Source organism: Morone saxatilis, unplaced genomic scaffold (genome assembly GCF_004916995.1).
Source record: "Morone saxatilis isolate NCDOM2014 unplaced genomic scaffold, NCSU_SB_2.0 Contig15, whole genome shotgun sequence".
Classification (NCBI taxonomy): domain Eukaryota; kingdom Metazoa; phylum Chordata; class Actinopteri; family Moronidae; genus Morone; species Morone saxatilis.
The window spans coordinates 943,891-956,604 of NW_023339707.1; the positions used below are offsets into that span (position 1 = coordinate 943,891).

At 40.0% G+C, this 12,714-nt stretch overlaps 1 protein-coding gene across 1 annotated transcript in view; it reads left to right on the forward strand.

Moving 5' to 3' along the window:
• The window catches only part of tm9sf4 (transmembrane 9 superfamily protein member 4), a 25,933-nt gene extending 21,704 nt beyond the window's left edge, over nt 1–4,229 (forward strand). The window contains exons 14-18 of the mRNA XM_035657438.1: nt 244–419; nt 548–611; nt 785–904; nt 1,041–1,130; nt 1,905–4,229. Coding sequence (XP_035513331.1) covers nt 244–419; nt 548–611; nt 785–904; nt 1,041–1,130; nt 1,905–2,054 — 600 coding nt within the window. The 3' untranslated portion in view covers nt 2,055–4,229. The remainder of the gene's footprint in view (nt 1–243; nt 420–547; nt 612–784; nt 905–1,040; nt 1,131–1,904) is intronic.
• Nucleotides 4,230–12,714: the final 8,485 nt, after the last annotated feature.

Below are 12,714 nucleotides of genomic sequence, written 5' to 3' on the forward strand. Positions count from 1 at the left end.
GACTCATAGCTGCTAACTAGCTAGAGTTAGCTTTTACAGTTGCATCAGTGCTCTGTAGAGTAGAAGAAGATGCTGAAGTAGTTTTATTTCTTTTCTGTGCAGAAAAGACAACACACAGTAACAATTATACAGCAACCTGAGCCAATCTGCACAGTTACATACTTTACACACTTTAAACAAGAAAAAAACATTAAAAAATGTCCAAAAAATTTACATAATTATTGTAACCATGAACTACTTCAGGTCCCCTTCACCACAATGCTGGCCCTGCTGTGTATGTGGTTCGGTATCTCCATGCCCTTGGTCTACCTGGGCTACTACTTTGGCTTCCGCAAACAGCCATATGATAACCCAGTACGCACCAACCAGATCCCTCGGCAGGTCCCAGAGCAGCGTTGGTACATGAACAAGTTTGTCGGGTGAGTGTTTAACCGACCTACAAAATCTGCTCCTTTATCTTTGGCCAGTTACTGGGATGGCTGATGGCTACAGGATAACATTTGAATTATTGAGTTGAGACATGTTTTCTTGCATTTCTTTCCACTAGAATCCTGATGGCTGGAATCCTGCCATTCGGTGCTATGTTCATCGAGCTCTTCTTCATTTTCAGCGTGAGTACAACTGTTTTGCTGCACTGTGATCAGTTCGACAGACAGATCATCTCTGCCTCAGACAGAATTTCCTCAAATTGTTCATTACATTGAGAGGATGAGTAACTGATGTGAAGTAAGGGGCTGGGTCCTCAACTGAACAGTAATGTCAACGTGTGTGTGTGTGTGTGTAGGCAATCTGGGAGAATCAGTTCTATTACCTCTTTGGCTTCCTGTTTCTGGTCTTCATCATCTTGGTGGTCTCCTGCTCTCAGATCAGCATTGTTATGGTTTATTTCCAACTCTGTGCAGAGGTAAGTCCATTAAGGATCGGTGTGACTACAGTTCAGTAAACTGTAATTTACAGAACAATAAAACAAAACAAAAAAAAAACCAACAGTGTGTGTGTGCCAACTGTGCTGGGTATTCTCTGTATCTCCTCACTATCAGGACTACCGATGGTGGTGGAGGACTTTCCTGGTGTCAGGGGGCTCAGCGTTCTACGTCCTCATTTACGCAGTCTTCTACTTCGTCAACAAGGTAAAGGCCCGGGGACTCTTTCTGACATTTCAGATATCCACAACTTTAAGTCACTGCAGTAGAAAAAATCACTGTTAACAGGCAAAATGTGTGTCATGTAATAATAAGTGAAGGATAATGCCCTTCAAGGTTTCCATTATTGTCTCCATGTCATCGATTAATTCCTGATAATGGACACCTCGAAGGGCATTATTCCACTTATACCATGATCACTTGTCAAAGACAAAAAATGACATCATTAGTATTTTAATGAGTTTTTCAATCAAAATCATAAGTTTTTACGAGCAATAACTCCCTTCCCTGGAAACACCTGAGGTCCTTTTTAATACCTGGAAGAATCATTACCATCCCATAAAGTTCTAATGCATTGCCGTTGTTCACCACTCCAGTACATAGGATGAACCACAGATACGACTTGATATTTGATGATATGTGATATTTCTAGCTCCCTCGGCTCAGAGAGAGCAATACAAGCACAGTAACAATCAGACGGACTGTCTTTTATTCACGCCGACCGTCAGACCATTATGTTGACAGTTTGATAAAGCCAGCTGTGTAATGTACTTCATAACTGAGGGCTGTACTAAAGAACTAAAAGTCAGAAGATCTCGGCCCTCTGCTGCTTTGGTTTTTGTCCATTTTAAAAAATCTGCCTCTTACAAGGTTGTTACCAACCAGGCTTTGGTGGTATGCAAGTACCTTAAGTAGAAATCCAAAAGCTGGGAAATGGCCAGCATGTTGAAATCGATTTGTCTTCTCTTTCTTTGTCTCCAGCTGGACATTGTGGAGTTCATCCCCTCTCTCCTATACTTCGGCTACACAGCGCTGATGGTCCTGTCCTTCTGGCTGCTAACGGGCACGATCGGCTTCTATGCAGCGTACATGTTCATCAGGAAAATCTATGCTGCGGTCAAGATCGACTGAGTCGTCACTGACGCTGCTGTTCTTGTTGGGGTTTTTTTGTTGTTTGTTTTTGTCACATTCTGTTTTTTTAATGTATATATTTTTTATTCTTTATGTCCAACAAGCACTGACTTGTGTGTCGAGGGAATGGAGAGGGGGTGTTTTTTGCGGCGCAACAGCCCCACCCACTGGCCTCATGGGGGAAGAACAGCAAGGTGGCAGAGCTAAACCAGTTGTTTCTCTCTCCCCCTCTCTCCCCCCTCGCTTCTATCCCGCCCCCCCACCACCCCCTCCTTATTCCAGGACAGAGACCCAGAGGGAATTCTCCTCTGATGGGACAGTTAATGTCCTCTGCTGTTTCACCTTGCACACAACACAGTGGGCCAAAGCTTGTCAAATGATGGTTTCTGCACGTCTTTTCATTTGTGTTAGTCTAACTTATGCAGGTTTTTATTTTTGTCATCGCAGGATGTTTCTCTGACCTAATTTCTTTCAATCATCTTCTGGGAAGCTACTTTCATCTGATTTCCTTACATAAATTCTGTCTTTCCATTGTCTCCGTTTCCAAATGTCACTTTGGTTTCATTTGGGAGACTTTGGAGATCAGGGAAGGATTGGGGAGAACTGTGGTTATGGTGTTAGCTTTGTTGTGTCCAACTGATATGGATGGAAATTATGCTGGGAAGTTCTACAATGTAACAGAAGAAAGGATAAATTAAATGTCCTATTATTTTTTACTTCAGTTTCCATGTCCTGGTGTGACCATGTTAACCACAACTGTAATCAAAATATTAGCTTCTCCTTCCAAAACAATGGGTCTCTTATTAATGTCAAAATATTGGTCCATTTGCTCTAAATGATACAGAACAGCTCTGAATGGGACTATGAACCCGATGCCCTAAAGCAGCGGACTGTTCGGTGGAGCTGCTGAAGTTGGAGAAAAGGAAAAGCTACATGCAACGCAGAAATGACAAGGAGCAGCAACCTTTTGTATTTGGAAGACTAAAATACAAATATGTGTTTGTTGCTTTCCGGTAGAAACTTACAAAAAAGTACAGGTTTTTCTGCTCATTAACCGCGCCGTCAGTGTAGCCTTAGCAGTGCTGGACGCCTGCTGAACTATGCAGTAATGGAAGGAAAGAGCAAAAATGCTCAAGGACCATTTTTGTTGAGAAATGATGCCTCATCTCTTTCATGATACATGTTTTGTGTGTAATATGAAAAATGATTTTTGAAAGCCAGCGAGATCGCCTCTGTGTTTCTGTCAGCAGTGGCAGAGCAGTGAAATGTAATCAACAGTGATGTTATTAGAGCTGTACAGTCGATGTTCTTGTGTAGACTGATGCCCATATTCATGGTTTGCGGCTTGTGTTTTTTCCTTTTTCAAATCTGCAAATCTGTGGTTGTTTCATTTTTCCACTATAATCTTTAAGTTGCTTTTCGAACATGGGTGGAACCTGATTAAAACTTTTGCTTGACAAGCAACTCAACCTAAGGGCTTCCCACAGACAAATAATGTCTTTTACTGTAGCTAAATTACACAATATATATCAATCAAATGACACCATAGTCATGACATTAAAGGAATAGTTTGACAGTGTGTGAAATACACTTAGTTAGCTTAAAGCTACAGTAGGTAACTTGTAAAAATAACTTTTTGTCATATTTACTAAAACTTAAACTGTATCCTGACAGTAGTACATGAGACAGATAATCTGAAAAATGAATGAAAACCAATCAGAGCCAAGAAAAATAGAAAGACACTTTAAGTTGGAGGCTTAAAGATAGTAGATTGTTGTTGAGTCTCATTCTCAGTGTCTGTATTTGAATGCCTGGGAATGAGACAATTAACTATCTTTGTCTGGTGCTGATTGGTTATTTTCATTCAGGCCCGGTGGATTGCCATTAGGAGTACCTGATTTTTTCATAGATTATCTGTCTCATGTACTACTGTTAAGATACAGTGAAAGTTTCAGCAAATATAACAAAAGGTTATTTTTATAAAAACTAAATACTGCAGCTTTAATACAGAGACAGAAAATAGCTAGCCTCGAGCTCTCCAAAGGTAACAACATTTTTCCACTGTTGAGCTCACTTAACCAGCGGCTGGAGATAGCTTCATATTTAGCATACACTTTAGTCTACAAGGAAGCAATTAAGCGTGCTAACCAAAATGACAAACTATTCCTTTAAAGACAACATGAGCAGATCGATATCATTCTAACCCTGTTATGTATCTCCAGCACAGAACTGTTATCATTCTCTGCTGTCCTGTGACAGAAAGCAGTCCAGCAGAACACTGGCGCATGATTACAACATCATCAGTGGTGAATGTTAGGAGAATATTCTCAAGGAGACTAAATTCCAACAAGCAGCACAGACCTGAAAAAAAGCTCTTCCTGAAGAAATCTTTAAAAATGAAACCCATACAGCATGCAGGGCACTCCCGAGCCCTTCAGGTAAATATTGGAGTTGTATTAATCACAGTCTTGGTTACCATCAGACTAATTTTAGAAGTGCTTCACGTGATTAGTTTTTAGTGGTTGGCTGATTTTTCAGTGTGGGGCCATGCAGAGGAGGAACAGGTGCCTATAGATCAACCCTGATTCTGGTAAACCAGATGAATGAGTGAGTGAATCATCCCCCTGCGCCCTTTCCTTCCTACATTGTATCAATCAAATCAAGCCAAGCCAAGCCAACACTTGTTAAGCTATGAATGAGCTACTTGAAGAGAGCCAGCCACATTACTGAAGTGAACCCTGCTACTTGCTATGGGACGTGACTGCTCAGCCCGGAGGTTGCCTCCATTCAAATGAGTGTACTCTTGTATTGACCATCACTATTTCACTCATTTCCACTCAGATACCATCTCTCTACTCTGCCCTCTGTATTATGTCAAAGAGTTACTGAGCTCCGACACTTGGCTGCTGTCTTATGTAAAGACAGACAGATGCTCCTCTCCTGCTGTTGGAGATTTTTTACAGATAGACTTTTAAGAGGCCCGAGTCATGCGTGTGTATGTATGATACAGGGGTTTACAATGTACATAAAAGAAAACGGCTTTGTATTTGTTGCGTTTTGCTGTTTGTGGCGCTCTCTGTAATGATCCTCTCATCGTTTTAGCCAAAAGCATGATGCTCATGATGACTGTCAAAGGAACTTGTTTCTGTTACCTTTCTCTTTGTTTCTTTTCCAGAATGTCCAGTTACAAAATGTACAAAAGCAAAACAATAAAGTGATGACAAGTTGAATATGAAAATCAGCTTCCACTATGTTTTTGAAAGATTCTTAAAGGTCCAGTGGGGTCTATTGTCAGAAATGGAATATAATATTCATAGGTATGTTTTCATTACTGTATAATCACCTGAATTTAAGATTTGTTTTGGTTTTGTTACCTTAGAATGAGACGTTTTTATCTACAGGCACTGCGGGTCACCTTTTATGGAGGCCACTATTTTGAACCGCCATGGATGTGGACTTGAAAACAGTATTTGGAGGGAAAAGAGGGAAATCAGACCTGAAGGGTGGAGCTTAATAATCTTGGAGGAGTGGTTTAGAGTGGAGTGGCAGTGATGCAGGTGGGGAGGAGACTTGCGATTTAACAGCCGCCCCTTTAAATGGTACATTTGAATTTGATAAACAAATCACAAGTTAGTCCTTCGGATCAGGTTCAACTGATGAAAGGGTGACCAACCTGGCCACTGGTCTAATAAACCTCTTCTTTTTAGTGGTGACCTCCACAGTTTGGGTCCTCCCATCTTGACTGGGAATCAAGCGTGACACTTTTCCTACAGGCCATAGACCTCTAGGCAATTCGGCAATTCGGGGTCCATTATTAGTACAACTGTTCCTTCCTTCAGATTCTGAGTGTCTTTTTGCTATTTATTTCGTACCTGTGGGTTAGGGAGGTAGTTTTGATGAAGCAGGCCCAAAACCAATCAACTAGTATTTGATTTTGCCTCCATCGTCTCCGTCACAGCAAGATGGTATCTGCATAGACAGCCTGTGGAAGAGAAGCATCTTGCCGCCCCATGAGAAGGAGATTTGGGGTAATAGGATCAGGATCTGCTATATCAGAGGATTCATAGAGAATTGGTTTGGAATTTAGAATGACTTCTATCTCCACTGTGTAGGACTTCCTCCAAAATGGTTTGACTTCCCACTGTCACCCTGAGAACAGCTTTAATAGACCTGAGTGGATTCATGGATGCAAATGCATCTCATAGCTCTCGGTCTCCTCCCTTGAAGTTGGTGCCACAGTCAGAAAGCAGCTCATAGGGGTGCAATAAAACATCTCTCAGTTTGACGGAGAAGGGGCATAACTTTGTGAATAGATTCAAAAGGGGCATTCAGTTCAGGTACACTTTCTTCCTTAACAAAGGGGTTGCATAACGTACACATAGGGGACTTGTGATGTGAACAGACATTGTGTAGAATCACATTACTCACCAAGGGAAGTAGGGCCTTGTAGAGCCCATCCATACGGTGGCCGACAAGAGCAAATGCGCAGCAAACGGCAAAACGCTGCAAACACAGGAATGATGCAAAACCAAAAACACACAACACACATAAAACAAAGTCCAACAGAAAAACGCAGCAACAGAAAAATGCTGCAATCACAGAAACGAAGCAGAACCAAAAACTTACAAACCCACATACACAAATCGCCAAAGAAATGCTGCAAATACCAACGAAACAAACAAAACACAAAAAACAACTGCCAGAAGAAACGCTGCAAATTCCACGTCCACACAAACGGAAGTCGCCAGGCCACCTGGGGACCCCCGACCTGAGGGATGGACTAGACCATGTGGGAACCGACCTTGAAGACATAGGGAAGAAGAAGAAGAAGAATAACATAAAATAAAACCTTTTTAATATTGCCACTTCAGCAAAATATAGCGGTGTTTGACTTGTGGTCTTCTAGTGCTTCTCGTCCCTCATTTGAACCTCTCCACCTGCCCTCCCTCCTCTATGGGTCTAACATTAGTTTTAATTAGAGATAAGTGGACACCTGGCCAGGCATTTATCCCTCACATAAAACCAAATCTCTCATAAATTAATAGTTAATGCACGCTAACATTACCCACGTACACTATGCTGCCTTGTCTAACATCATCGCCCAACTTTTTTCTTCTTCCTCCTTCATGACTGGTCCATCCCTCAGTCGCCCCCCAGTGCCTGGCGCACTCGTTTTGGTGGATGAATTATCAGCTTTTCTCTCTTGCAGTTGTTTTGGGGTTTTGTGTGTTTTTGGTATTTGCAGCATTTTTCTTTGGCATTTGTTTTGTGGGTTTGTAAGTTTTTGCTAAACTAAATGAAGGCGGGTAGCGGGTGAGAACTTAAATGTGTTGTTCTTTGTGACGAAATTAGAAATAAAAATTACTGTGCAGTCTTTTTAACATTTAAATCAGTTAAATATCGACGATTTTCTTATAATATGAAAGCCAAAAGCATACCCTGAGAAAACATACAGCTGCAGTAGGAGCACAGGAGCTGCGCCAGTTAATAGAAACTTTTCCAATAACACAACTCCAAGCCTGCCAGAGCTGTAAAGTTTGTATGCAGACACATCATATCAACCTGTGTTTGGAGAGAGACTTAGCAAACTGACACAGGGCTTTTTTTGACATCAGTGCCCAGCTGATCGTATGGACGCAGCAGCAGTTGGTGATTGATTCAGCTTAACAGTTAATTATGATTTTAACCCATGTTTCTACATGTTACACTTATAATTGCGCAAGTACCTGAGCAGTATATGAGCACGAGTTACGGGTTGGGTTGGGTACGGATTTGACTTGGGTAACGGGTCGGTTCCTGTTCTAATCTCTGCAGGTGCGGGCGGATACGGGTTTGCAAAACTGGACCCATGCAGGAATGGCCTAGGAGTTGTAGAAGGAATCAGTTTGCATGGAGTTTGAAAGATGTCTGCATTTTTTAGGCAAAGTAATTCTAGTCAACGATGCTATTGAGTTACTTGTCAGGTGAACTCTGGCTCAGCTGCATCACCATTCTTTTGTGAATGTCTCTTGCTCCCAACTTTGTGGGCACTCAGTTGCTGGAGTACCACTTTAAATGAGACTTCTGTTGTGTATGTGTGCCTGTCAAGGTGTTAAATCTTGGTTTGTCCCTGCGTCTCTGAAATGTTCAGTGTCTGGATGGCTGTGATCAAATTACAAGTCTGTGTTGTGGTGTCTTGGTCCTCTCAAATCCTTTTTACAAGCTGTCCAGGTTCCTCCTAAGAAAATTCTACAAAACCAAAAGAGTTTCTATTCCTGAGTTATGGCACAGTTGGCATCCCGTAAGTGTATGTGTGAGAGTCAGCTCAGTTGATGTAAGTATAGGTTGGCCCCATAGTACTATAATTAGGGCAGTCTTGATACTCAGCTATGCATGCAGGCTTACTTGTGCAGCTCTCTGAGACATAATCCAGACCCTGATCCAATATAAGTTAGATACACAGCGGGACACAAGCCACTCAGATAGTCCTGGGATATTCTGGGATGGCATTTTAAACTATTTTTTGTACAGTGATTCATTTTATGGCACAGGGGTCTCCTGAAGCAGCTGACAGGTACTGGGAGGCCAAAGCAAAAACCTGGGTGTGGGAGTTTGGGGCGACTTTTGGTTGGCCTTAAAGAAGTTCTGGCAAACCATTAGATAGATAGAAATACTTTATTTATCCCCGAAGGGAAATTATAGAATTAGTTGACTCAGGGAAGGAAATTAGAGCTCAGACTATGTTCATCAGAAGAGGAGAACTACTGCCCCTGTCTGGGGATATTGTCGAGTTGTGGATATATTGCATCTAAGCTCCCTGCAGATAATGGCTTCATCAGGTCGTGGCCTTTAGCCTACACTGGGGTGGTTTGGAGTGACTGTGAAGCAGTCGGGATGAGAGTCAGCAAGTCTAAGGTCATGGCTCTCTGCCGGAAAACGGTGGATTGCTCCTTCCAGGTTGGGAGTGAGTTACTGCCCCAAACAAAGGAGTTAAGGTATCTCGGGCATAATGCTCGCGTAGTATCAGACCATTGTGTGTTGAGCCGGAAGTCAAAACTTCCAATTCACTAGCAGATCTACATTCCAACCATCACCTATGATCGTGAGCATTGTGGAATAAGCAGTTAGAGATAAGTTTCTTTCGTTAGGTGGCTAGGCTCACCAATAGAGATAATAGAGATAGGTAAGGATTTCATCCGGAAGGACCTTGGAGTAGACCCAGAACATGCTGGAGCAGGGTTGCCCAAAGTGGCGCCCACGGGCCAATCACCACAATGTAAACCTTTTTAAAAATCTCTGTTTATGTTGCTTTATTTTCTGTGAGGTAGAAATGCTATTTAAATATGTAGGATTGTTAATTATGAATTATCTTTCATAATCTGAGTTTGCCAGGCAGTATGACACTTGACACAGGAATTCAGTCAATTAGGGGAACTTTTGCACTTTCTGGCCTATATTTCATCTGACTTAGGAACATTGCTGGGAAGAGGGTCGTCTGGACTGGCCTGCTGCCACTGCAACCTGACCCTGGATGGTTCAGTTTTATTACTTGCTTTATTTCTTTATTCAAAATGAAACTAAATATTGTGAGAATCATGGAGATTTGGTCATTTACACATAATAATCTACCCTGTGTAGCTAAGATATAGTAATGTTCAAAGTCTGAGTTTGTGGGCCTCTCCTCAGACAAAGCTTGGTAAAAGTTGCACCCTCCCTTCACCTCCTTGCTCGATTTTGCTCAGTTCCTCAATGTCTATAGGATCATTATTATGTTATTGGATCCCATAGATACTCAACAACTGAGCCAAGCTAGCCTAATATTACTGTTTGACATAACTTCAGACTACACCAGATACAAGAAAGGTCTGTTCTAAGGCTTTTATTGATTTCTGACTCTAAATAATAGAATTTCCCTAAATCTCTGAGCTCTTTAAAAAAACGACACATAAATGCTATAATATCCTTTTGATAACTAAACTCCTTACTTACTATTGAGCCTCATTCTGAGTATGTTAGCAATCATGTGTCTTGTCATGTGGTGACTGCCTATGAGAATAATGCGTCTGGTCAAACCATTCTCGCTCCGCTCTGTTTGAAGCAGTCGGTCAGGATGATGGATGGATGGATGGACTTGAGGAAGTGAGAAAATGAAAAGTCAATCAAACAGTCAATCTATTTGTGCTATGTGATATCAGTTTTTTCAGTAATAAGTAATTTGTCCAATACTTTAGTTTATGACTAAATGCCTGAAAAACTATGACATTCCCACCAGCCTCAACTCTACTTTTTAGTGCTAATAGTAAATGTTAGCATGCTAACATACCATATCAAGATGGTCAACATGGCTAACATTATAACTGCTGCAGTCTTATACCTCTGCAGATCTAGATAAATGGGGCTAAATAAAGGGCTGTCATTTTTTGTCCCAGCTAAGGTCTATAAGGTATATGGAGGTCAAATGTCTAAATGTTGATGCAACAATAAATGTCCACACTGTAAAAAAAAATCAGTATTTTTACAAGTCAGTTATTTTTATGTTATTTTACAGTATTTCTTTGGCAACCCAGCTGCCAGACTATTACCATTGTTTTACAGTATGCATTAGAATTGTTCAATATTAATTAATTAACCATAGAAAATTCCACCCACAGTTTTTTCAAATTCTCAGAAAAAACAGAAAGACATGACCACCTCCTCATCCATGGTAGTTATGGCCATGTATAAGGGCTTAGTCTATCTAAAAGTTTAAATATATGGGGCAGCTGGGGCTCAGAGGTAGAGCAGGTTGTCCACTAATTGTATACAATATATATAATAACTATTCCTTTGTAGTGATTTTTTACATTTTATAAAAGAAAGGAAAGAGAAGAAACTCTTAATAATATAACAAATAAAAAAAAGATGCAATTCAGGTATGAAACCGCTGGTTTGTCTTTTAATAATTTCAACATAACACATAACAACTCAAAGATACACTGTACTGTACAATAAGTCAATAGTTCTGTTGTTGTGTTCATCATCTCTTTGGATCAACCAATATACAAATCTGTCACTTTTACATTGCAGCAACTGATTGCATGTGAGATATGTAACAAAAAAAGCAAGAATTCTCATTTTCTTCCTTTCTCCGAAGCACATCATTTATATAATTCTCCCTGTAGTTGATAAACTCCATGCTATATAAAATAAGTGAAGTGAATGCAAATATTCTATTTTCTTTCACCTTTTTTCACCTTTTTTATTCCAGAGGTGGCTGTAATAGCATGTGATAAAAATAAAATGGGCTATGTCACTAAAACGAGATACACAAAGAGGTTGGAATGCAAGACTTACTTTAAGCTAGAAATATATAAAACTACATGTGGATGTTGCCTGCATCAGACAGTACCCAGTTTCTTACTAAAAGCAAAAAGAGAGAGAGGGAGAGAAAGAGAAAGCGTTATTAAAATCAAATCAGTTTTTCTCAGGCAAAACTGATTAAAAAATTCCCTTAAAATGCTTGTGTTCTGCACCTAGTAGTAAAGAGGATAGAGTGAGGATAAGTGCATCCCTAGTAGGTGCAGGTCGAGGTAATGAAGCTACAGCCAAGCCAAGAAACAGAACAACATCACTGTCAGAGGTCAGGAGAGAATCCATTTTATATCTTTAAGGGTTTAAGAGTTGTGCTGATTTGGAATCAGCTTTTTCTGTCAGCTCAAATCACAGAAGCCCATTTCTACCAGAAAAAGAAAAAAATAATTAAAACATGTAAAAATCCTACTAGTGGTAAGTTGAAATGATGAGCTATTGTATAAAGTAAAAGTATGAGATACTAAGTCAGAATTATAACATAGTACGTCAGAGTTAAGAGATATTGAGTCACATTTTGACTTACTGAGTCAAGTAATAACTTTGTAGTATGCAGTAGTAATAGTTAAGAGGTCACTATTTTGACTTAGTAACTCAAAATTATAACAGTAAATTGGAATTATGAGATAGAAAGATTTTCTTTTCTTCTGCTTTTTTCTAGAAACAGTGCCCATTTTCCCAGAATGATTAGTAATGGGTGGAAACACTTTGAAAAATGTCACCAATATGAGTTTAGGTGGTATAACAGGTTGTTGTTGTAGGTATTTCACAGCTCAACACAACAAGTACAACCTGACCACATTTCCATGTTCAACAACTAAGACCTTTTCACTTCTGTCTTAAATATCTAAAAATCATTATGCTCTTTTTCTCCTATTTTAATGTTTAGTAACATTCATATAAAGCTGCAGTAGGTAATCTTTTATAAACAATAACCTTTTATCATTATATATATATCCTGATAGTATTACATAAAACAGATAATCTGTGAAAAAAATCTGGTTCCTCTGGTTTATTATTCTAATGAGACCCAACCATCAATCATTGTTCTTAGCGCTGATTGGACAGGCCTGGTGGATTCTTGTAAATGCCACTAGGAGCTCTAGGAGGAGCCAGACGAACCAGATTTTTTCACAGATTATCTGTCTCATGTTCTACTGTCAGGATATACTGAAATTTATTTTTAGTTAGTTAGTTATTTTTATAAAAATAAAAGATGGCCTGCAGCTTTAAAGCCACATTTGAGTACTTTGCAATGTATAACTGAAACTGTAATTCTTACATCTAATCATTATCAGCATGTCGCTGTTTCTTGTGGCTGGGACAACCAGGA